At 39.0% G+C, this 26,174-nt stretch overlaps 1 protein-coding gene, 1 long non-coding RNA gene and 1 pseudogene across 3 annotated transcripts in view; 1 reads left to right on the top strand and 2 right to left on the bottom strand.

Annotated features, from left to right (window-relative positions):
- The window catches only part of RNF217 (ring finger protein 217), a 103,218-nt gene extending 98,865 nt beyond the window's left edge, over positions 1–4,353 (top strand). Inside the window, exons 5-6 of the mRNA XM_084889642.1 lie at positions 384–455; positions 1,851–4,353. Of these exons, the coding sequence (XP_084745768.1) occupies positions 384–455; positions 1,851–1,924 (146 nt within the window). The 3' untranslated portion in view covers positions 1,925–4,353. The remainder of the gene's footprint in view (positions 1–383; positions 456–1,850) is intronic.
- Positions 1–25,977, bottom strand: part of LOC311625436 — a 29,095-nt gene extending 3,118 nt beyond the window's left edge. The window contains exons 1-2 of the long non-coding RNA XR_014795505.1: positions 25,714–25,977; positions 23,765–23,848 (exon numbers count right to left, since the gene is read on the bottom strand). This is a non-coding gene — a long non-coding RNA (uncharacterized lncRNA). The remainder of the gene's footprint in view (positions 1–23,764; positions 23,849–25,713) is intronic.
- Positions 1–26,174, bottom strand: part of LOC311626040 (eukaryotic translation initiation factor 5-like) — a 426,341-nt pseudogene that overhangs the window by 114,013 nt on the left and 286,154 nt on the right. The window lies entirely within an intron of this gene.

Here is a 26,174-nt window from a genome sequence, read left to right as displayed (position 1 = left end):
GAGACACAACTCAGATTGTGTCACTCCTTGATCTTTCAGAATCTTGAATATTGAACGTGGAAGAGACCTAAGGGAAAAGCACAAAGATGAATGGTCCTGGGGAAATAAAGTGAGCCAGTAGCTTCGTAACTTTTTTGCTTATAAAGGATCAGTGGTTTATGAGATGTTGGACTAATTGCCCAGGGCTGCAGTGAAGTTACCAAACCTACATCTGTATATAATGGTTCTACACCTGATACATTTCCTTAGAGAAACACTGCCTTCCTTATCACTAGACTTCCTTTAAAAAGTAATATACAATGTGGTATTAAAAACATAGCTGAAATGGTTGGGTATTATGATTTGCTCTAAGACTCTAAATGGTTTTTCCTTTTGTTTTCCAGCTGGAAAATTATTTGTTGCACCTCTAATCCTGGTCCTGGGATTAGCACTAGGGGCCATAGCAGTTGTAATTGGTAAGAAACACTTAACATATCTGAGATTGGCATTCTCTGAGTGCCATAGAGAATGAGTGCAAATGTAATAATGTGAGTCTGTTATTAAGTGGACATGATGTCTGTTCCATGCTTGCTTTAGATAGACAACTGATTTACAGATTCAGAAGCTCGTATTTCATACAGGATGTATTTGTGTGGCACTTGTTCAGTCAATGGACATTTTGTACCAGGTATCTTATAAAGCATCATTAACCCCCTTTTAAATAATGATTTTCATACAACTAGTATTTTAATAAAACAGACTAGTGGCCTAGAGCCCAGATTTTTAAATTCTGAGTTCAGGTTGGATCATCAAAGAAAAAAGGCTCCAGTATATACACCCTTGGATATTTGTTTTGTTCTAGTGAAAGAGTGCCCTGGCTGGGAAAAGATACCTTTGAGTGATAAGAACATATACCCAACATATACTTGAGCACTGACAAATCAAAACTGTATCAGCGACTTGTATAGTTTTGTGCTCAGAAACATAGTAAAATATGTTTTTGAAAGCAGTGGTTTCTGAGACTCTAGCTTTAAAACACCCCAGAGAGCAGGGCCGGTTTAAGCACAGGCTGTGGATCCCTCTCCGCAGTTTGTGATTCAGTGTCAGGGCAGTGCCCATGGGTTTCTAGTTCCAAAAATGTCTCAGGGGATGCTGCTGCTGCAGGACCAGAGACCACACGTTCACAGTCATTGCTGTAGAGCACATTAAATTAAATGCTATAGGTAGAGGCACCTCTGATGCCTTTCACATAGTGGATGGCATTTTTTCCCCTAAATAATACTATAACTTTTCACATGTAAAGTTCTATTTAGCGAGTAATTTGCACATATAGGACAGATGGAATTATAAAGTAACTGACATTTATTACAATGAGCCAGTCTTTATGTAGTAGATACTATTGCTATCTGCATTTTACAGTTGAGGAAATAAAGGCTTCCTGGGCCCTGTAAGTGATAGAGGTGGGGATGAAATCTGACATTTGGCTCCACAGCCCATGTTGTTAAGTAACACATTATTCTGTCTAAATTATGGATATCATAATATGCAAATGGTATAACTAGAGCTAATAAATAAGACTTAATCCTAAGGTTTGATATTTTGATGGAAAACATTGTTCCATTTTCAAACTGGTATCACTGAGACTGTGAAAGAGGGGAGAGACCTAAAGAAAAACAACAAAGAATGAAATCTTATAGAAGTAAATGCATTTTGCGCCATAGGTATCTCTCCTCTTTTCACTTTCATATATGGCTAAATTATGATGATTTGTAAATCATTTTCAAAATGGAAGATTTTCAACTATGTAAACTGAAATGCCTCTCCTTCTAATGAGCTCACTGTGTTTTGTTTTGTTTTGTTTTAATCCCTAGGTTTATTTGTATTTCCTATCTATTGCCTTTGTAAAAAACAGAGAAAACGATCACGGACAGGGATGCACTGGTGAAGTGCACATCATTTCACCTACCTAAGCTGGTCCGGGTCGGAGCTATCCAGAATGGCACACCTGCCTGAGAGTTGCGTCTTGAAACACAGGGAGAGGACCCTTCTGCCATCTCGTGTCTCCGTGGCTCTCTGCAGCTCACGATGCCTCGAGCTCCGTTGCACTCCCCACATGGTACCCTGGCCTTTCCTGGTGTTGATTGCTGCTTTTACAAAATGGTCACTTTCATATACTATAAACACCTATGTCATAATTCTGATCTTCTTAATGGGTCTTGGAAGAAATTATTTTGCGTGAGAACCAGTTACCCCCAGCACTGTCTGAGCATGCCTCTCCCGAGAGTTGCTTGGACTGTCTTTGTACCTGAACCCTCCTCCAGCCCATCTCTGAGACTTGGTGTGAGCAGCCAGAGTCCCACCTGTCCCAACAAGCAAGGCCACCTTCCAGCAGATAAAGGCTCACCCTGCTTTCCTCTGTGGCCCACGCAGAGTAATTCCTTCCTCCTCCAGATGCTGTCATGGTTTAAAAAAAAATTTTAAAAATCTCAGTGCCCAAAGGGAACTAATGAAGTTGTTGAAAAGAATCATGAGTTACTGAAGTTTATACGTGTAGGGGTGTGAATGTGTGTGTGTATAACGATTTGTATTGAAATTCGACCCCGTGACCTTGTACTGGTCAACTTCCATGCCTCGACACTCTTTTCCCACATTTTCGTAGATCTCTTTAAAGTGATGGTTCCTTTGTGAGCGTAATTTGAGAATGTACTGAATTAAAGTCCATTTAGACAACAGGCTCTTTCGATTGTGGACCCTTCTCTATTTCTTGCTCTCTCTTTGTCACACACATGCACACACGCGCACACACACACACACACAAATGTGTGCCTTGTCACCCAAGGATTATCAAACTTTATAAACTGACAAAACTGATTGACTAGTTTTAGGAAATTCTCGAGACCTCAACATTCAGTCTTTCAGTTTTATATTTTGGCTTACGTGTTTCACTATATGAATAAAAATTTTAAGGAGAATTAGTTAATTTAAATGGCAGGTTTGCTGTGGAAAAGACTGCTTAAGCCTTTAAATAAATCCCCATTCTGCTAATTTTTTTTAAATAACTTGTAATTACAAGTAATTCTGCTTTAGGTCAAGGTGTGGCATTATTTACTCTATCTTCTTACCACTTTCTCTTTTTAATTTGTCCCCAAGTTTTATTATTTTTGAAAGATTTTTTTCTTATGTCTACTGCTCATATGCATAATAATGTGTTGGTATCTTCTCATAGAGGGGTAAATTTTTTTTAAAAAAAGTTGGTATTTATGGGTTTATCTAAAATATAAACTGTTTTTGGAGAAGGAAACCAAAATATGAAGGAAATATTTTCAGGAAGTTTTAACAAGCTGAAAAGTTGTCGTAACTAAATTATGTTATTTCTTTGTTTTCATCACAAAAGTTCATCAGCAGAAGGGAAGTAAAGACCCCTAAGAAGACTAGTTTTCATTTGTTTCCAAATGCTTAAAATTAGTTACCTGCATAGGTATAGCATTAATTTCACAGCAACCTTGTGTGAGTTGAAATAGATGATGTGAAAAAACATGCATTAACATGGATAATGTGTCTTGTTGAATTCCAACGTATAAGAACATTTATGATTTTTATTTTATCTAAAAGTCAATGATATTCAAATTTCTGCATGACACTCAGAATAGCTATATCTAGTTAGAGGAGGGTGTGCCCTATGGTTCTGGAATGTCAGATTACTAAAGGATAACATGATACCAGAAAAAAGTGATGTGTTATATAATTTCACAATATCATCTTTCCATCCATCCATTCATTTGACAAATATTTATTGAGTGCTTATTCTACATGCTCTAGTATTAAAACCGAGAGAATAAGAATTTCCATCTTAAATCCATGTAATTTTTCCTAAAGTGCTTAATTTTTGTAAATTTGTCTCTTCCAGACTTAGGTGTTAGTTTGACGATACGTGAATATAATAATTCTAATCTAGTGGATATGGTTATGTGTGATATGTCTGTATATATACTATTTCTATAGAAACGTGTATATATATATTATCCATTTATTTATGTAGGATATATATGTATACATATACAATATCTCTGTAGATGCATATGAATACATATGCCACAAACATATATATATATACCAACTCGCTAAATAATATACTCACTGGTCTTAGATAATCTATTTTCTTAGGTGTTGTGTCTGTTGCCTTTAGCCTACTCAGGGATTTTTCTTTCTTTCTTTGAATAACTATTCTTTGGGAGATACTTTTATATTATTTGGAAACGTTCCAATTTTCCAGTTACCAAGTGGTATTTGTTACCAGTGAAGGCTGTTTCATCAATGCTTCAGCAAGCATGCACTGTGTTGCATAGGATTGTCCTTTTTCTATAGCATGGATTTTTTTTAAAAAAATGTATGTGTGTTTTCTCTTTAAAAGTTGTTATAGATGGGGCCTTTTCTTGTTGGTGACTTACTGTAATTATTTGTGATTTTTTAAAACTAAGTGGCATTAAGATCTTAGAAAGAGAGAAGGAAATAAAAAGGATTATTTATATGTCAGTGCCAACATTGAAGTTAAAACAATTGTAATAACTTTTGGAATGAATTACAAAAACTACTTTAGAGAAGGAAGCGTACACATAAAATATCTTTCTATCCAAAGCTTCTCATTTTTATATGTTTTTATTGTAAATTTAATATATACGTTTTTTTAAAAAATCAAGTCATATAGAATTCTAACATACAACTTTCTCTACTTAACCCACTCCTTATTTTCTAGGGGTAGACTCTGTTAGTAATTTGGTATGTGTCCATCCAGACACTTTCTACAGATATACTAACAACTGTTTGTGTGTGTGTGTGTGTGTGTGTGTGTGTGTGTGTATTAGTTTTATACAGACAGAATATTAGCATTCTTACTGTCCTGTGACTATTTTCCATTTTATTATATATTGGTGGACACCTTTCCATAAGGGTTTAAATAAGAGTTACCTCATTCTTTTGTAAATTACTACAACATATCCCACTGTGGGGCTGTACTTTAATTTATTTAATTGGTCCCCTGTTGATATCAAGATCAGTTTTTACTTCTCTAGTACAAAGCATCAGTGAGGGTCCTTTACATAAATTGTCACTTCGTGTTAACATTTCCATAAGTTTTTAAATTTGGTTCCTATAACACATTTGTAATGCAATGTTAATGCATTTTCTGTGAATGAGATCATAGAGACTGTATATTTGAGATCTTTTTCTTGGAGAAAAAAAAAGATTATATAGGAGTGCATAATTTTAAAAGAAAAGCGTCTTTTGCAGGATAGTTTTACTCCCGCTTAATTAGCCAAATAAATACTTTGCCAGGACATCTAAAAGAAAATTAATGTTATTCTAATAAAAAATAAAATTTAATGAGATATCTATAAGATATCTAAGGAAGATACATTGATATTTGGATAGCCTCCTTTTAAAACTTGAGGGATTTAAATGAAATAACCAAACTGATCACATTTGTCCCATTTTCTGGTAAACACTATCCGTGTTCATGCATGTTGCTGCACAAAGGAACTTAATTATGCCATTGTGAAAAGTAAGAAGCAATATCTTGGCAATTATGAATGGCCACCGTTATCTATAGAAAAACAAATGAGATGGTATGCAGGTTTGGTGGTTTGTTGGGACGTTTATAACTTGTGGAAGAATGTGAAGCATTCCTTTCACAGTGAAGCTTAGCAGTTCCCTAAGAACCTCTGCATGCGCAGACTTACCCAAGGGCTAAGACCTTTGGTACAAGCAACATCGTGTTGCCACCACCTTGGTTTTCTGATAGGTGCTATTGTATCCTGAAGATGGAACGGACAGGAAAACAATCAAAGGTAATTAAACACCACTGGGTTACAACCTGATATCTCTAATTGTGCTTTCTGGCTGAGGTATCAGGATTCAGTGGTGCCTGTCTGGAGATTCCTTGTCTGGCCACACCCACCATCTCTTGAGTCCCTAAGTCCCAGTTGAACCTTTATCTTTCAATCCTACCACCGAAATATATGCCCTTGTCTCCCCTAAAATACCCCAAACCACTGTGATCTCTTCTAGTCCTTGTGTTCTCCCCCCCCCCACCCCCACCCCCAATTTATCTCTACTCTGATGCTCTAACTTCGGTTCACCGAAAGACAAGAGGAGAGGAAGGGGACACACACACACACACACACACACACACACCGGCATGAGCAGAGCATCAGCATTCTTCCTGACCTGTGTCACATTAGGATACATCCACCATGACATCCATCCAGTTTCTCCTTCCTTAAACAATTGCGATTGTTTTAGCATTGGATTTGTGTGCTGCCTGTTAAATTCATAATTACTTCTTTTTTTTTTTTTTAAGTTAGTGGCCTAAATAGTACTACTTGGTATATTTCATCAAGGACTTCAAAATTTAAAATTTAATTACGCCGAAAGCCATTTTTAATTTTATAAACAAGCTGCACATATGCCTTAATGAGAGTCTTCCCACTGGGTTGTAGGCCTGACCTTTCATGTTTGTGGCTGAAATCTATCCCAGCTACGGAAAGTAATGTTTCCTGTGGTTAGCTTTATTGTTTTTGTGTTAATGTCATAAACATAGCCTTAAAAGTCATTAATGTGCCATTGAAGTATTTGGACAGAATGAAAGAAACTGGTTACATTTATTTGTGTCAGTTCTTTAAATTTGGGGAGCAATCTGAAGCTGAAAATTTAAAACAAGTAAAATATACCTGGAAATTTTAGGTAGCTGAGTTTCTGAAATTATAGCAATCCTAAAAATTGGTCTCGGGAGCTCAGCTATAGCAAATAATTAACAAATGCTACCTAATAACCTTGTTGGGATGTTTGTTTAAAACATCAAGTTAATTTCTACTGCAAGTTTTAACTGCATTTTTGTATGTCATGAAATCTATCAAAGAAAGTCCACTAACGAGATATAAATGAAAACTATCACCATTGGCTAGTTTGAGAGTATTTGTTTTCCAAGTCTTCATAACTTAAGTATGGCGTTTTCCTCCTCCTATGGAAAGTAAGTTCCAAACTCCCATGTTTAATGTGTATAGCCACAAATATTACTTTAATAAGACAGAAATAGTTTCACAGGATCATTAAGATCCGATCTGAACAAAAGCAGAGGCCCCAGAGGTGGGGAGTATTTAATACAGTGAAATGTCTTTTGGGAGCAAACCAATGATGCAGACCCTGAAAAGAGAAAGGCAGGGCAACTCTTTGTAACTGTGGCTTTCAGGGCAGAACGAATACTCATTTCACAGCCAAGGGTGTGCGGCTCTTCCATGGCGTCCCACTGTGGTGAGGCTGGAAGGGGAGCAGCCATTATCCAAGAAGCAGAGAGGCAGCAGGTCAGACCTGAGGCTGTCCATTTGGAGATTTGACTGGAGCCTCCACATATCACACACATAGTGCCAATGTTAGAAGCATGTAATTATGCATATGACACACTACAAATGGGCATAAAGGCCAATACATTATTATTATTATTATTATTATTATTATTATTATTATTTTAAATACAAAAGATTGTCAGTGCTCTCCACTCCCCCCCCCCCACACACACACACACCCCAGTTCCTTTTACCTTATAAAAGCAGTTTCATTACGTGTATTTAACTCTATGTCACCTAGGTTATATTACCGATCAAAACTTTTTTCCTCTGGTCTCTCCATTTCGGTTACTCTGTTCCACCATTCATGTTAAATGGTGTTCTTCCCTGCTTGTGAAGTGACACTCTCACACTTCAGCATTGAGTTCCTCTTTTGTTGTTTAGATTTCCTGGTTGTCTTGCTTTGTCCCCTCTGTGGTTCCCTTCCCATCTTTGCCAAATGTGGGATAAATTCTGTCTCACCGTTTACTCCTCTGACACTAATGAAATGAAATGCAAACACTGAAAGGACTTAATAATTTGGTAATGTTAGTGAGCATAACCTACTTTGGCTTATTTGTCTGTATAAATATATCAGAAGTACCTGGGACAAGAAATAAAATGAATGAGATGTCAGTTGGATCATAGAGCCTAAAATACTCTACAACCAAGCCTCAGAAATTGCCTCGTGAATACTGTAAGGTCAGTATTGTGTTTGCATATTAATTGAGCAGAAAGTGCGTGTAGACATTCGTCCAACCTGACAACAGCTCATTCATCCAAAATGGCCAAATGTATGGCTTATGGCAGTGGTCGGCAAACTGCGGCTTGCAAGCCACATGCGGCTCTTTGTCCCCTTGAGTGAGGCTCTTCCACAAAATATCACATGTGGGTGCACACATACAGTGCAATTGAAACTTTGTGGCCCATTCGCAGCAGTTGGTTTTCGGCTCTCAAAAGAAATTTCAATCGTACTGTTGATATTTGGCTCTGTTGACTAATGGGTTTGCTGACCATTGGTTTAAGGTCTTCGTTTTAGCAAGAAAGTCCCACAGCTTGGATTTGGGGCTGCATTTATATAGTATGGCATTTGTATGTAAGACTCAGTGATGGGTTTGTAGTTAGAACTTTTGGTAATCTATAGATCACATTAATTTTAACTGATAATTAGCCCTATTCACGAGAAACCATTTGTCATTTGCAAATATTCAACTGTTTCATTGGTATGATTTTTTATACCAGCCACACACAAGATATATTTAATGTCGGTTTAGTACATGATGTGGGAAAGTTAAGGGAGAGTTACAAGTATTAAAGGGCCCCAGAAATTGCAAAAATAGTGCATTTCACAGATTTTGCCTTGCAGCTGGCAAGCTGTGCTGTCTTTATCAGTTCCCCACAAAGCTGTTAGGTGTTCACCTCATGTCCCGATTGGGAAAACAGTCTCAATAATCCAGTAAATTCTTAAAAATAACTTTTAAAATGACCATATATCCTCTGTGTCCAAATATACTTTCACTGTTCCTTTCAAATAATACTACCTAATATTTATATAAATATTATGCTTTATGTTCCTTTGTAAAGAAAATTCTAAAATATATGATTTTTTTTAAATTAGCTGATTACAAGCCCTTTTTCTAAGGCTTATTTTTTAAAAAGTTCCATATGGCCATAGTTTACTTTTGATATTTGATCCTTTTCATTGTAATTAAAATTCTATAGATGGTATTGAAAAAAGTAACCAATCTTATAATTCATATGATACTTAGAATAGTAATGGATACGTATCTGGATATATAAATTCATTTACCTTGACAAGGACAATCTGTTACAGATTTTTATTATAAAAATTAATTGACAATCTTGTTGCTTATGAAAGCAATTATTATTAAGTAGTAGATTTTGAGGTTACAGAAACATTTTTATGTAGAAGGAATACAAAAACAGTAGCATTAAAATGTTTTTATGTTAGTACATTATTTATTAAGATGCCACAACAATTAGTTGTTTTATTTCTATTTTAAACAAAACTGATTATAAGACATTCATGAAACAAATATATTTATATGTGTATATACCTACTGCAAAACTGGGACAATTATTCACAATCTCTTTTTCTACAAAAAGTATAAATTGCTAAAGAGAAAATTGTTTGGATGTTTAATATATTGGTGTATACTCAGAAATTACAGTTCTAAGGAATAATTGTCATCTCATTTGAATTATAATATATCCCATTTAATTAAGTTTTCATGAATAATAGCAAATGAGAAGAATTTTCAATTGTAAGATGAATGACTTTCATTATTAGCTTATACCAGATCTTGTCTGTCATTTCATTATATTACATATTTTTCATTTTATGTAAAATAGTGGTAATTTTCCAAATAATGTCATATTTTTATGTTTAAAATTAGCCTAGCTGAAAAGAGGTTCCAATATGTTTTCAATGATATTGGAAAATATGTAATTTTATTATTAACTCTTTTTTTACATTTCATTAGTCAAATTATTAATTTAAGTAGTCATAAAACTATGTCGAGGAAACAATTATGAATGTATTTTAAGAAAAAGGCAGATAGAAATAAATTTTTAAAATATATCATATAGAAATCCCTGAAAGAAAATTAGAAAGGAAAAAAAACAAATGCTGTTGAAATGAAAATGTTGGAAAATAAGGAGTATTTAAGACCTTAATCAACTTCTTAATGCCAAATGATTATTTGTGCTGTTGGTTTCGTGAATTGTGCTTTTAGCATATTACATAATTCCCCCCATTTTTGTGTTGATACCTTTATTACTGAAAAGAAAGGAAGAAGTTGGTGAATAAAAGCTATGGAAACTGGTTTTATTACCATGTTCCACTAATGTATAGTTCCCTGTAACCTTTCCTACGGTGCTTTGTGTGATGAGAGTGTATAACATTTATACATGTTACTGGTGCCTTATTTTTTTCACTTGACTTTGTTTCTTATCTAAAGAGCCATATATTTTTTGTGACTGTTCCCTGGTCCCTCTATTTAAAGTCCTGATGAGACAGTGAACCTTTGGGGTGTAAATAGGCTGCATTTGCTATCTCCACCCACTATGTTATCTCTAGAACAATGTGAGCCAATGTATTTTTCTTAAAGTCATTGTTCATTTGTAAGCAAAAGTATAAAATAAAAAAAAATTTGAACACCATAAATTAAAATCATTACAACTGAACCATTTTTTAAACCACACACCCACAAAAAAAGAATGATGATTATTAATGTTTAAAACAGGAGCTGGAATAGTTTACCTTTTGTCTATTTAGGACAAAATTACTTGGCAAAAAAAAATAAAAGTAAGTATATGGTACTTCAGGAATTTGACCAGTTCTCTACAACTTGTCTTTGGCAACATGTTATCTGTCATTTTCTTCCACACACATGCTGAAAACCATGGTGTTCGCTATTTACATGCAGTTCTTCATTCACAGTGGGCTCAATGGACATCCAGACATTGCGTACAATACATTATGTTGCTCTTCTGTGTTAGCTCTATATAAAAAGCTAGTTTTATTGTATTCTTCATGTACCATAGTATGTAATTCAACTTTTCCTGATGAATGTGTGGTGAATAATTAAAATAAATCATGTGCTTAGAAAAGACACAGGCTATATGTGCAGATATGTGTTAAATATTTGACAAAAAAGAAAGAAAGAAAGAAAGAAAGAAAAATAATCTTCCTGCCAACACAGATGTCCTGCTGGACAGGACTTGGAAATTAACTTTTTGTTTTAAAGCAGTGAAACTTCCAAATCTCTTACCTCAAGGATGTTCAGTGAGTATGTATTGATGTGCTGCTCCTTCTTAGTAAATACAATCTCACCTGCTGCTGGCAGCACAAGCACCCGACATCAGATCACACAAAGTTCAAGGGCAAGTCTTTCAAAATGGATACCTTGTGATATTTTGGAGTCTAATTTTGGACACTCAAATATCCCTATTGTCTTTTGGGGGGGCTATCTATTTTATTGTTTTTGTTGGTTGATTGACAATGGAAGGGTAATCTTAATTATGACATCTGATTTCTTGGATATAAGGACACTCACTCTACTGGGATGTAAAATGTAGTGGGAATCACCTGTTTTGAATGTCACTGTCTGAGATGTTGTATGGATTCTTGTGGAGTGCTGTGTACTCCAATGATGTGTGCAGCATCATCTAGCAATGCCTAATAAAAGTTTTTAAGAGAAAAGAATCTTGTCTTTTTTTCCAATAGATTTCGAATTTAAATAACTTAAAAGGTAAAATTTGACAGTGCCAAATTATAGGTCTTGTGGACAGTTCTGAGGTCTCTTGCAGCGTCCCTCTGTCTGGTTTCATGAGAAAGTAGCCAGAGGACTGCTCCACCTTGGGGCTCAGGAACTGAAACATAACAGGTCAAGATGTGATCTTTATCCTGCCAGACTTCTGGCTACTGGCTTCTGCTACCTCAGGGTTGTTGGTTATCCAAAGGGAAAGGCTAGGTCTCTGTGTTGAGAGAGAAAAAAAGACGACAACAACAAAAAAAAAACAAACACATTTCCAGAACTAGGATTTAAAGCTAAATAATCCAAGTCATGAGGACCCTCAGTTTTAATATCTTCAGTCATTGGATGTAGGTCCCTCTCATCCAGTATGACCTTGTTATGGGTTAAATTATGTGCCTCCAAAATCCATATGTTAAAGTCCTAACCTCCAGAAACTTAGCATGTGATTATTTGGAGATAGGATATTTAAAGAGGTAATGAAGGTAAAATGGAATTATAGTAGTGGCTCTTAAACCAATATATTAAAAGATAAAATAAAAATGGAACCCTGGCCGGGTGGACATTTAGTTGGAATGTACATCAACATTTTTGCAGGTTCAATACCCAGTCAGGGTGTTACTGTTGTAACTAGCTAGTTAATAATATTTAGTAATAGGAAGAAAGCGAAGGGGAGGCCAGATATTATAAGCATGGGCATATGGGTAGCTTCACCAGGAAGCTGCAACTGTACCCTCCCCAAACAACCACCAGTCCATTCCCTGCACATCACGGAGGGGAAAGGAGGAGATGGGCACGTGGCAGGGAAGTCAGCGTCCCATAGGGAAGGTGCTTACCTGTCAGTCTAACCTGGGAACAAAGATCCTCGGCTCAGAGGGTGGTCCCAGCTGCAAGCCTGCCACCACTTGTTAATACATAATCCGCAGACAAAGGCGTTCTCTCCTTCTCCCCTTGCTTGTCTCCTGCTTCCTTGCACTCGCTTGGTCTATGGATATCCTCTCTAGCCCACCCCGAGCTCCTAGAAGCTGTGTGGCCCGTGGCCACGCAAACCCTACACACCGTGGACACAGATGGGAACACAAGCTACCCTCGCCTGAAGCTGGACTTGACTGTGCTTTGGAGCAGAAACTCTGGGCACCGACTTTAATCCTAGCCCTGCCGAGGACAAAATGGGACTTCTTTCTGGGCGGGACATAGGGAGGTGGGACCCTGAAGAGGATCTCCCTTCATGTTACCTCATCAGTAAAGCTTTTCACAACACCTCGTCCTTCCATGGGGCCTCAGCAAGTCCTTGTTCCTGTGGCACCCCAAGGAGCCCACTTCCATCAGTAACAGGTGAGGACACGGAGCACACACCCCACCAATAACAAGGGCACATACCTGGGTGGTGGGTTCGATCTCTGGTCAGGGAGCATATGGGATGGGAACCATCTTTCCCATCACATAGATGTTTCTCTCTCTCCCTCTCTCTAAACATAGCCTCAGGTGAGCATTAAAACAAAAAAAGATGGGAGCAGCATGATGCCATCCTGTTGCCTCTGCTGGTGGTGACTCCTCACCGAGGGTTACTATACTGAACATAGGGCTTTCAGTCTCAAGTTACATTTTAACTTTAGATAAACAACCAATAATTTCAGAATACATATGTCTCAAATATTTTATATATAGGAAATTACATATATACCAGGCATGATGAGACATAACATAGACAGACATGGGGTCCAGATAGACAAGGTGACAAATCTCAGCTGTGCTGTTTAGCTCAGGGAACTGGGACAAGTTACCTAACCTCTCTGCACCCAAAATTTCTCATCTGTAGAAGTGGAATCCACCCACCTAGAAGGATGGTTGTGGAACTGAATACCCGTTATGTCATAGCTTAGTTGACTGGAACACCATCGGATGCATAGTGAACAATGGCTTACATTTACAGGAATGAATGAACATTTATCCTCTTCACTAGATGCAATTTGCTGGAAGACTGGGGCGGTTTCTGACCATCCCTAGGACAGGACCCAAGACTGACTACAGAACAATCTAGGGCACACACCAGGCTTCCAATTGAGAACTCACTCCACACCCTCCGTTCCACAGAATCACTAACTCCAGGCTGCAGGGCAACTCTTCTGGAAAACAGACAGCCGATTTGACACAGGCACTGTTTTCCTTCTAGAGAAATGTGCCATTGCTTGTTGCAGTGAAACCAGACAAACAACGGGTCCATGCTGCCTGTCACTTGAGCCAATTAAGCAGAGACTGGGTAATAAATCAAATGAGCAATTATCCCAGTTCTGCTGGCAGTATGGGGGAGTGACAGGCCATCCACAGAAATCTGCTCTGCACCCCACCATAAGCCAGATGCTTCTACTGGATAGAAGGATGAAGATTACACATGGAAGTAGGCAAAGGGGCATGTCAAATGGTCAATTTACAGGTAATGTGGTGCTGGAGATTCACAAAGGCCTTCACGTATGCAAAAGGGCTAAGGGGTCTTCAAAGGGCTGGCAGCTCAGGTTTCCACAACAAGGTTGTTAATCTTTCCATGATAATAGGTGGCTCCTGGATGGGGAGGACAGGCTGCATTGCCAGGTGAGGTCCCATGTGCAACTCCCAGCCAGTTTAGAATGTGCCTTCTTTAATCAGAACAAAACAATCCCGGTGAACAGGGCATGATTAATCTTTAGTACAATTAGAGCTGGTCTCCAACATTCTATTCCTGCCCCTATCAACAGTGCAATGGTAACAACATCTCACATTAAAATTGGAAAGTTACCTAACTTTTCAGGGCCTGTTTCCACAGTTGAAAGCACACTCCTCCCTGTGAAAGTGATCCTAGCTAATTTAAATGAGTCTAAAAAGGCATTCGGTAGCAATATAGGCAACTCCCATTTTATCAGCAAACCATTTGAGTGGCATATTTATGTCCTAGAGCTGGGCTGAAATTTCCTGTTTCTTTTTACAGTATGCATTTTTTTTTTTTTTTTTTTTTTTTTGTATAATCAATTGATAATGGTGAAAAACTTCTAAAAAGTGTTTTATTTGTGTACATAGGCTATTTCTGTTCAGGAATGAAAATCATTGTAAAAATCATTTCTTAATGTTACTTTTGTACCCAGGAATTCTACTCTTGTCTTGCACTCTGAATCAAGAAGAAACGTACGTAGATACGATGGTGTGGGGGAATGAAATCTAAATCATGAGTCTGGATTCTACTGCCTGCTCATGGGTGCTGTGTCCAATTCTTTGTAGACGAGTTTCCTTCCCTTCATCTGGGGAAACTAGCTCTCTAACATACTGTAACATATTCAATGAATAGTAATCCTATATAATAAATATGTAATATGCAAATGGTCATTACAAGTGTAACGACTGACCAAGTAAGGGATCACGGATCAGCAGGAGGGGTGGCAGCGAGCTACAAGCAGGCGGCAGAGATCTATAGGAGGGGGCAGGACAGCAAGCTATAAGGGGAGTGATGCGGGGGGAGCTACAGGAGGGCCGGGCAGCAGGCTGAGAGCTACTGGAGGGCACACAGATTCATGCACAGGGCTACTAGTATGTAATAAAATTCAACTGGTAGTTAAAAGCTTCTTTTACGATTTCATAAAGTTGACTTTTGCTTTGTCAACGGCACTAGGTAAATACATATACTGTGGGTATTGTTCATATGGGAGGCCCAAAGCAGTGTTCAGTGCATGGGAACTCCCTTCTCCCTCCCCTCAGCAAACAGCTCTTGACCCAGAGAAGGTCATGAACAATCAGTGGGTTGTCACTGTGACCCCCTCCTCCAATGAAGACGCTTCTTCCTCTGGGCATTAAACCTGGAACTAACACGTATTGGCTTGCCAAATGAGAATGTGGGATTGCCCAGTTAGACAGGATTGTATACCTAAGGACGTTCCTGGGCTTAGCCCACCCGCTGTAGAAACTGGGCGCAGGAAGTGCCCTATCAGAAGGACCACCCCCCAGCCCACAAAATCACCTAGGCATTCCATGAGCCAGGCTGGGTGACTTCCTCCTCCACGGGCAGCACAGAGGCCCTTTCAGTGCCCAGAAATAGATCTCCCATTGAGCCTCTGTTTATCTCCTCCGACCATAAAAGAGGCTGGCCCTGCAGGAAAGGCTGTGGTTGCAATTAACTCCAGGAGGCCCTACCCGGAATCCTGAGCAGCAAGAATAAAGAATGAATGCCCTTCTGGAGTTATGTTGCCAGCCCCTTGCTAGAACCATTCAGTCATCAGAGGAGTCAATCTGTGAACCAAACACACACACACACACACACCACTGCAAAAAACTCCCAGTCACTACCGAGGCACTCAGAATCATTCCTGTTATTCTCACAGTTGCTTCCTGGTGACTCTTTATCAAACATCTACCCTACAGATAAATGCTGATGGTGTTTTGTTAAATGAAAAATATTTAGAAAGGATGAATGGACGCAACTGTATTCCACTGCTTTGTATTTAAACGTAGCTTAGTATTACTAGTAGACTGACAGTAATTATGAAAATAGCAGAATCGGATGTTATTTTAAGGCCACCTCAGGCAATAAGAGGTTGCTGTTGGAACACTCACACGTCATTACTGAACAATTACCAGGTCATTAGGAAACAGCTTCAAACAACTTCATATCTTTGCTAAGAGCCCTTAAAAAACACTCTTCTTGTTGCTTATCTTCTATAAAAATGCATTAATGAAGGCCTGGAAAATTGCAATAATTTCATTCACTAGGCGTGGGTCCAGGAACAGAGCTGAGGAGTACCAAATGCAACCAAATGACAATCTGAAATATATTTCCCAGTGGCTCTTACAACTCAATGTGGTGCTGTTACTCTTCTTTAAAAAAAAAATAATAATAATAATAAAAAATTATATTTTGATTGATTTCAGAGAGGAAGAGAGAAGGAAAGAAAGATTAATAATCAATGATGAGAGAGAACCATTGATCGGCTGCCTTCTGCATGCCCCACAATGGGGATCGAGCCATGACCTTCTAGTTCACAGGTTGATGCTCAACCGCTGAGCTACACTGGCCAGGCAGGTGCTGTTACTCTTAAATAAACCAAAATGAGGCCCCAAATCTTTAAACCCAAACTTTTTTGAGGTTGAACAAATATGTTTAAAGCTACAGGTAGACATTTTTATTATAAATTTCAAGCTTTTTGAATAATACTTTTACTTTATCTACATTTGTTTAAATTTGGCTACTTTTTCAGAGAAAGGAACACTGGAGCAGACCTCAAAACTGTCCTTAACACCTGAAGAAATAATTGATTGCCCTTACCCACCTCTGACCCATAAGTCCCTGGCACAACCCTGAGCCCTCTAGCTCATGGGGTCTTGTGATTTCGCCCTAAATCTGTAACCTAACACTATTGGGAAGTAGGGTTTTTAGCATTAGCTTCCCATCTCTGGATTGGCCAATTCAATGTGAAACTATTTTTTCTTTCTATATTGCAAACTCCTACTTATACACTTATTTGTGCAAATACAAATACAAAGATGGGAGTGTTTACATACAGAAATTGGCAAACTCTATAAACCAGAGAATTTGGAGTGGGGGTGTGTGAGGTGAGGGCAGGGCAGAAGGGCAGAGAGCTGGTTTACCAGCACATCACTACTATGTATATACTAGAGGCTGTTGCATGAAAATTCATGCATTGGAGGGGGGGAGGGGTCCTCAGCCTGGCCTACCTCCTCTCACAATCTGGGAGCCCTTAGGGGTGACACCCCCATCACACCTCTGCTGCTACCACTGCTGGCAGCTCAAACCTCGGCCAAACCTGGTTACCTGAGCCTCGAGCAGCCCTAGCTGGCTGGGCAGCCACAATCCGAGGCTTGCCTTTGCCTCGGGCTGGCCCTGGGCAACTGGGGGCTGAGGGGACTGGAGGACTCTGGAGGCAGGCACGTGGAGTGGCCCGGCCTGCTGGGGGCAAGTCTGGCCTTGCAGTGTGCCTGCCGCCCCAGCAGGGCTGAGGGGACTGGGCACCACCATCCTGTGCCAGTGGGTGCTGCCATCGTTGAGGGTGTTGCAGTCAATTAGCATATTCCCTCCTTATTGGCTGTGGGTGCCGCCATCTTTTTAATGACACAAGGGTCAATTAACATATTCCATCTTTATCAGGTAGGATGTATATATTTGTGGATATACACACGATAAAGGTGTAACTAATTTGTAAATTATATTTTTGTAAAATAATAAAAATAAATCAAAATTTTAAAATAATAATAATTTCTTGGTTCCAAATTAACTATCCATAGGAGCCTTCTTATCAAGAAATAGACTTAAAAATATAAAGAACATGTTAATGCCATCACCTACCAACTCATGTCAGTGTTTCTCTTTTTCTCTGTGTCTCCCACTCCCCTTCTCTCTAAAAATCAATAAACTACTCTTTGAAAAAAGAGATAAAAATGAAATAAAACAATATTATATCTAAAATTGAGATAATAATAGCTAATTTTAAGGGATATTGTGAGAAATAAATGAGTTGATATATGTAAATTGCCTAGCAAAATGTTTAAAGCAAAATAATCAAGAAATGAGAACTATCATCATCTTTGGACTTGTTGCTGTTGAAATAAGGTCATCTTTACATGCTTATGTTTTAAGTGCTTATGATTTGGAGCCCTCTGGTGTTCATATTGGGCAATGCGATTTTGAATTGGTAATGTTCAGTTTAGATCACTCACATGGAATTACCATTTACATATTATGATATGTTTATTGATTTGTGTGTGTGTGTGTGTGTGAGAGAGAGAGAGAGAGAGAGAGAGAGAGAGAGAGAGAGAGAGGAGAGAGAGAGAGAGAGAGAGAGAGAGAGAGAGAGAGAGAGAGAGAGAATGTGAGAGAGAAATATCAACTGGTTTCCTCTCATGCTGGCCCCAACCATAATCTGGGAATGTGGGATCAAACCCACAACCTTTCGGTGTATAGCACAACGCTCCAACCAATGAGCCACCCGACCAGGGCTGAGCTGTTACTTATTTAGTATATTTATTTAAACTGCCTTTTTTCTCTTAGGGGAAAATAAGTATATTTCCAAAGCCAGTGTGCTATCATTAAGATACATGGAAAATCTGTATATTTTCCAATGTGTTTGATCTTGGAGTAGTTTATTTTTTAAATATGTTGTCTTATTTGTTTTTATTTTAGAAAAATATATGTAAACTCTAAGGCAAAATAAATTTTTCCCTGAGTTAAGGCGATTTTTACTTTAAAAATAAAGATGATCAGATTGGTGTTTTAGAGAGATCATTTGTAACAGTAGAATGGCTGAAGGACAAAAAAATGAAAATAAATTAGAGGTGGCCAAATGAGATTATGCCTGAATTACCCACCTGGAGAAACATAACACCATCGCTGCACTTGTCATAAATCTTAAACCGGGAGAGCTAACAGTCATTTCAGAACATTACAAATAAGAAGGCAGTAATTTACACTCTTAAAAAAAGACTCATTAAATTAAATCATGGAGCTTATTGGGAGAAATGAAACAATTTAAGAGACAAAAAGTATGGATAGCCCTGGCCAGGTGGCTCAGTTGGTTGGAGAGTCATCTTGCATACCGAAAGGTTATGGGTTCAATTCCAGATCAGAGCACATACTTATGGTGTGGGCTCATTCCCTGATAGGGGGGCACATATGGGAGGCATTGGATCTATGTTTCTCACATCAATGTCAATCTCTCTCTCTTTCTCTTTCTCTCTCTCTCTCTCTCTCTCTCTCTCTCTCTCTCTCTCTCTCTCTCAGCATATCCTTGGGTAAGAATTTTTTTAAAAGTAGTGACAGAAGAAGTGACTTCTTAGAATGATATGGAAACACCACGTACCAAGCAGAAATCAGTACAATGGCAAGCAAGTCTGAGTGATAGCAAATAGAATCACGATGATGGAATAAAAGATGGAATACGTGCTCAACAGCAACACGTAAATCATGGGAAAAATATTTCTCTTTTACTTGAATAGTTATACATATTGTGTACTTAAACATTCTCATGTGGCTTTTACTGAAAATAACAGATCTCGGTGAAACACTTTAGCTTACGAAACTGGAAATCAGTTGTGAATCTTCTCATTGTGAATTGCCATGACCAGAGTGAGTGTGTATATACCCTGTTTCCCCGAAAATAAGACAGTGTCTTATATTAATTTTTTTCTCCCAAAGCTGCGCTGGGTCTTATTTTCAGGGGATGTCTTATCTTTCCATGCGCTAGACCAGTGTTTCCCAACCTTCTCTCATGATGAGAATCACCTGGTGGAGTTGTTAAAACACAGATTCCTGAATCCCAACTAAGAAGTGCTAAACTAGAATTTTTGGGAACATATAGGTAAAATTGTATACTTAACTAGTGCTCTAAGACAGATGTTATATACAGAGCACTAAGTTAGGTATGCAATTTTACCTATATGTTCTCAAAAATTCTAGTTTAGCACTTCTTAGTTGGGATTCAGGAATCTGTGTTTTAACAACTCCAGCAGGTGATTCTCATCATGAGAGAAGGTTGGGAAACACTGCCCTAGACATTCGGAGGATGTCTTATTTTCGGGGAAACACGGTAGTAGTGCAGGATGGTGTTTTAGCAAAAGTGGTTTGAAGATTGTGGAATTAAAAGAAGTTTAAGGTCAAAAGCAAAACTTGAGTATATCCAAGGAGTTAAAAGGACATTGGATTATTTTCTTCCAGGACATTGGATTATTCCCGCAGTTAGATAGATCTGTTTGCTCTCGGATTGATTCTCTTCAACAGCCAGTACGGGGCTGCTATCCTCACGTGACAGTTATGGGGAATAATTATGCATTTCCTTACGGAACTGGTTTGAAATGTCACATTGCTCGAGAGGGCCTGCAGTGGGAAGGGCTGTGGCCATTTTCTCAATTTTCCTAGTGGAGGCTTTACATCAGTGTTTCCCAAACTTCTCTCATGATGAGAATCACCTGGTGGAGTTGTTAAACTACAGATTCCTGAATCCCAACTAAGAGGTGCTAAACTAGAATTTTGGGGAGCATATAGGTAAAATTGTATACTTAACTTAGTGCTCTGTACAATTTTACCTATATGCTCCCCAAAATTCTAGTTTAGCACCTCTTAGTTGGGATTCAGGAATCTGTAGTTTAACAACTCCACCAGGTGATTCTCATCATGAGAGAAGTTTGGGAAACACTGCTTTACATTGTGATGCAGCTCATGAATAGAGGAGCCCTTTCCTTCCTCCGAAAAAGACAGGTGACTGACGAGCGATGTCATTAGACTCAGAGGAGTGAAGCCTCGACACAGATGTAAGTTATTACTTTTAAAAGGAAGGCAATGTGTGTGTGTGTGTGTGTTTTCTTCGAATGTTTCCATTAACATGATGCAACTCTTATTTCAGGTGACATTAGTTCATTAAACGTGGTTTTTCATTTATATTTTCACTGACTATTCTCTGATATTATTACTGAATGAACTGTGACGGTAATTGTTTAATTGTTCCCGGGAATGGAGGGAAAGAAAATTGGAAATTGGAGGCAGACTATTGTCTGTGTTAAGAACACTGGTTGAGTCGAAACCGGTTTGGCTCAATGGATAGAGAGCCTCGGCTTGGGGACTGAAGGGACCCGGGTTCGATTCTGGTCAAGGGCATGTACCTTGGTTGTGGGCACATCCCCAGTAGGGGGTGTGCAGGAGGCGGCTGATCAATGATTCTCTCTCATCGATGTTTCTAACTCTCTATCTCTCTCCCTTCCTCTCTGTACAAAATCAATAAAATATATTTAAAAAAAAAAGAAAAAGAAAAAGAAAAAAAGAACACTGGTTGAGGAATTTAGTCTGGGATCATATCCCAGCCCCACTGTTATTAACTGTCTGACCTAAGTCAGTTAAATAATCTCAGGCCAATCGGACTCAGTTTCTTTGTCTGTAAAATGGGGAGAATAATACCTACCTCCAAGGAGATTATATGAGTGCGCACCCACGTGCACACACACACTACACGACTGAATTTTATTCACCTTCATTTATGGAGAACTTTTGCATTGATAGTAATTTTTCATAATTTCCTCTCCTGAGACTATTCTTATTGATCTTTGGTATCAAGATTATAGCTTTGCAAGGTCTTTTAGAGTCTAGAGATTTCATCCACTTCCCAATTGTAAATTATTTTACAGTTTGCTAATTTTGGTTATTTTTAACAGATAAAAGTTTATTTTTTGAAGTCAAATTATTTTCCTCTATGAAATCTAAACTTTGAAAGTACTTTTCATAGATCAAAACTTAATAAATATTCAATTACATTTTCATTTTTTTATTCCCTAAAGTTTTACATATGTCTCTATTCAATTACATTTTCTTCTAGTTTTTCTATAACCTATGCATATTTGATATTTTAATTTCTGTGAAATTAATTTTGACATATAAAGTGAAAGAATGTATAAATTAAAATTGTTCAAAAAGTGATAAAAAATTTTTTTCCCAATTTTAAAAATGTACTTTAACATTTCTTTGTTAGTCTTGGTAAAAGACTTCACAAACTTTTACAATGCGGCAATTGTTTTATGCTTACATAACTTTTTAAAAAAGTTTTGAAATATTTAACTTATGGCAACCATATAACTCTACATAAGCACCAAAATAAAGTTTTTAGATTCTTTTAGCGTATGTGTTTGAAATTAGTGAATGGAAAGTGTAAACAATTCTCAAATTAATTAGAGTTAATATTATAAGGGATATCTTTGAGTTACTAATTTTCCTCATAACAATTGTTTCATTAACAAACTGCTGGAGAACTCTTTGGACAAACTGATTTCTGTTCTTTAACCATCACTCATGGGGAAGACTGACTACCAAAAAACAAGAACTTCTCAGCGAGGTCTCATAAAATGTTCCTCTGCACAATCGTGTAAGTGCATTTCTTTTCCCACTAGCTTTTATTCAAAAGCTTAAATATTAGACTGTTAAATATTAAGATATTTAAGAATTGAAGTTTATGGTACTTTAAAAATTTTCTAATTCCCAAATGATTCTTTTTAATAATTATTAATTATGGATTTTTATTTTATTCTTCCACAAATAAGTTGAAACATTGAGCAATATACAGTATTTCCAATTTGAATTTAACTTGCTTCAATTCGTTTTCCAGTTTGCGAAATCAAAATTTAATATCATTCATTTAGTCACATAGTGAATACGAGCTTTCTGATAGGGTCTTAACTGAAACAGGCCTGCCTACCCAGGCCAGGCCCTTGAATTTGACATCAGCAGGTATAAGAGAGCTTACTTGGGTAAATTATTATTGTACAATTTTTACGATCAACTTGGATTGTCTATCACATCCATTTAAAACCCAGCGTACCAGTAGCTTATTTCAGAGTGTGAGAGTCGGTTGGAAGTTTTAGAAACAGCTATGGTGGCCAGTAAACAATCCTTTGCCCTTTTGCAGTGTTGCTTGTGATCTGTCCTGAGACCATGGACAATAGATGGGTGTGCCGTCATCAGATGTCACAGATTTCTTACAAAAATAAACAAGCCTCCTGCATCCTTTAACTCTCTCCGAGGACTTTACCAATAATCCCTGTGACGTTCTATGTGGACTTTCTCTAACCCAGAAGGACCCATTGTGTTTGAAAAAAGAATTAGCCCACACCTGACTTTCTGCTTCTGTTTCATGAGGATGCTGTGCTAACACCATTTACCTAAAGGTCAAGTGCTGGCAAGGACAGCCTCAGGAAGCGCAGCCTGCTGGTCAGCACAAGAGATCCCGAGCTCTGAAGACATCACGCCTTTGAAAAAACAAGACAAAAATCCTCTAAGAAATGGGAAAGCCCTACTGTAATGAAGGAATTAATGGTGCGGAAGAGGCCTTTGTCTCTTTATGTCTGTCCTTTTGTGCTTCTCTCTCGGAGTTTCCTTGTTTACATCACCCCTGCTGTGTCCTGCACTGGCCTAGACCAACTTGACAACACACTTCTTTTCTCAGTGCTACTGAAAGAATTGAACATTTTGAACAGAAGCAGAATAAACACTAAGCAGAAAAAAATACACAAAAAACAACAACAACCACCCAACAACAAACAAACAAAAGAGATACAGTCACTTTGAAAATAGTCAATTTTTCAAACTACAGGTTTTGAAATCCAAGAAAACCAAATGCTCACCATTACATGACCGACCGGTGCAGGCCTGGGGTTGCTTTCTTCCCTGCGTTTCAGATTCCTCCTGCGGAATGGTCCCATTCCAGCCTGAAGGTCAATGTAAGTGAGATCTTCTCAATCCTCTTAGCTCCCTCTCTCCGGAAAAGAGATTGGGCTAAGTCTTAGCCTCTAAGAGCACAATCACTCCGTCTGAACCCTACAGCCTCCTGCTACACTCTTCTGACGTCCATGTCTTGACTCTCTGCCTCAGTGGTCCTGGCAAGACGGTAGCCCCTGTCTCCCCTGGCCTCCATAGCCCACCCTCTGGCGGGTGGACTTGAAGAGGAGACATGATCCAGGTCCTCCTGGGGACTGGGAAGTCCCCACCAAAGTCTCCCATTGCCTTTGCCCAGCTGTGTAGCCGGATGTAGCTCCCCACTGCCTCTCCCCATGTGCAGCCCCCTTACCTCCCTGAGGGACTCTGCTGCCCCTCCCTCCCCTGGTCTCTCTCCAGCCTCCTGTGAGTGTGGGCCCACTAGCTGGTTCTCTCTCTTGACTTCATCACCCCACACGGGGCTCAAGGAAACACCTAGAGGGTTTCCTACGCCACCTGAAAGGGTGGGAAGCACAAAGGGACAGGCTCGCTGTCCTTCCTAACATTTCTCAAAGAAGTTCCTGAGGGGACTGTCAAAGCCAGGTCCTCGGTGCTCTGAGGAGGGTAAGGTAGGTGAGGGTAAGAGAAACACACAGACAGACACAGCTCTAACCTCTCCTCCAAACATCTCTTCCCTCCCCAGCTCCTTGGAAGCAGGGGTGGGGGAGTCTGTGCTATAACTGCTTTTTCTTTTTCTCTTTCTCTTTCTCTTTCTCTTTCTCTTTCTCTTTCTCTTTCTCTTTCTCTTTCTCTTTCTCTTTCTCTTTCTCTTTCTCTTTCTCTTTCTCTCTTTCTCTTTCTCTCTTTCTCTTTCTCTTTCTCTTTCTCTTTCTCTTTCTCTTTCTCTTTCTCTTTCTCTTTCTCTTTCTCTCCTTCTTCTCCTTCTTCTCCTTCTCCTTCTCCTTTGTCTCTTTCTGTTTACCTGGGTGGACATTTTTTTAATTAAAAAAAAATATATATATTTTATTGATTTTTTTACAGAGAGGAAGAGAGAGGGATAGAGAGTTAGAAACATCAATGAGAGAGAATCATCAATCAGCTGCCTCTTGCACACCACCTACTGGGGATGTGCCCGCAACCAAGTTACATGCCCTTGACCGGAATCGAACCTGGGACCTTTCAGTCCGCAGGCTGACGCTCTATCCACTGCACCAAACCGGTTTCGGCGATTTTTTTTTTTTTTTTTTTTTTACAAAGCAAATCAGAATATCAGAGAGTGGGGACCCAGGTATCAGAAATGTCAGAAATGTTCTAAAGCCCCTTAGGCAAGGGGGCTGGGACCACTGCTCTAGAAACACGGGCACCGGTAGGCTGGGAGGGAAGAACCATCCATTAGCACCTGGTACAGCACCCTGCCTCACAAGGCAGAAGCCCAGGCACAGAAAGGCTGAGAACCTTGCTGCGGGTCACACGTTAGTAATTTTCAGTGTGAGCATGGGATGGACCCCAGAGCCCACGTTCTCCTCCAGTGTGCTTGCAACGCTCCTGCGCCAGAGCGGCACACCTTATCTGTCCTTTCCTCGTCCCTCTCAGACAGTGACTGTTGAATCTGCCTTCCCTTTGGACGATTATGATTCCCACGGCACCCCCACCTCTGCAGAAAGATCAGTTCTGCAAGAGTGGACTGGGATTGCATCAGCTTACACACCTGCCCATGGCAGGGGTGGTTACAAAGATGAAGAACAGAGGATGTACTGTAGATGACTGTTTGACTAAGCTTCAAAGAAGTTAAGAAAATTCACATCCTAAGTGACAAGGAAAAAGGAAGGATATAAGTCCCCCTTGGCTGAGCCGTTATTTGTGGGCTGATGCAGCATACCTGGTTCATTTCTTCATCCTTCAAGATTCAGCGGAGGCAGACATCTTCCAAGAGATGTTCCTGGACCTCTTGAGCAGAATGAGTGAGGAGACCCTCCTCCCCGCCTCCCCACACGCCGGGCTCACCCCAGCACAGCGCTCAGCGCGGCGCACTGCTTTCCAAAGCGTCCGTCTGACTCCCCTCGCCCAGACACGGACCCCCTGGGTAAAAAGGAACAGGCCCTTCGCCTAAATCCTTAACATCTAGCACCGTTCCCGGCCCAGAGGATATTCGGTAAGTACTTCTGAATGAATATCAGTATTTTATTATTATAAACAATGATGAAAGATATTAAGGGGTGGTAGCCTAAATTTTTATAAATCAGAAAAATGAGTCAGAGTTTGGATGAAGGTTCGCTGACTCAAGCTGGAAAGTCACTGGCTATTTTTAGCTCTTTTAACAGCTGGTAGTCAAGCCTAACC

This window comes from Pipistrellus hanaki (assembly GCF_964339955.1).
Source record: "Pipistrellus hanaki genome assembly, chromosome: 7".
NCBI lineage: Eukaryota > Metazoa > Chordata > Mammalia > Chiroptera > Vespertilionidae > Pipistrellus > Pipistrellus hanaki.
The sequence above is the reverse complement of the archived record's forward strand: the minus strand, read 5'-3'. Positions and strand labels throughout refer to the sequence as shown.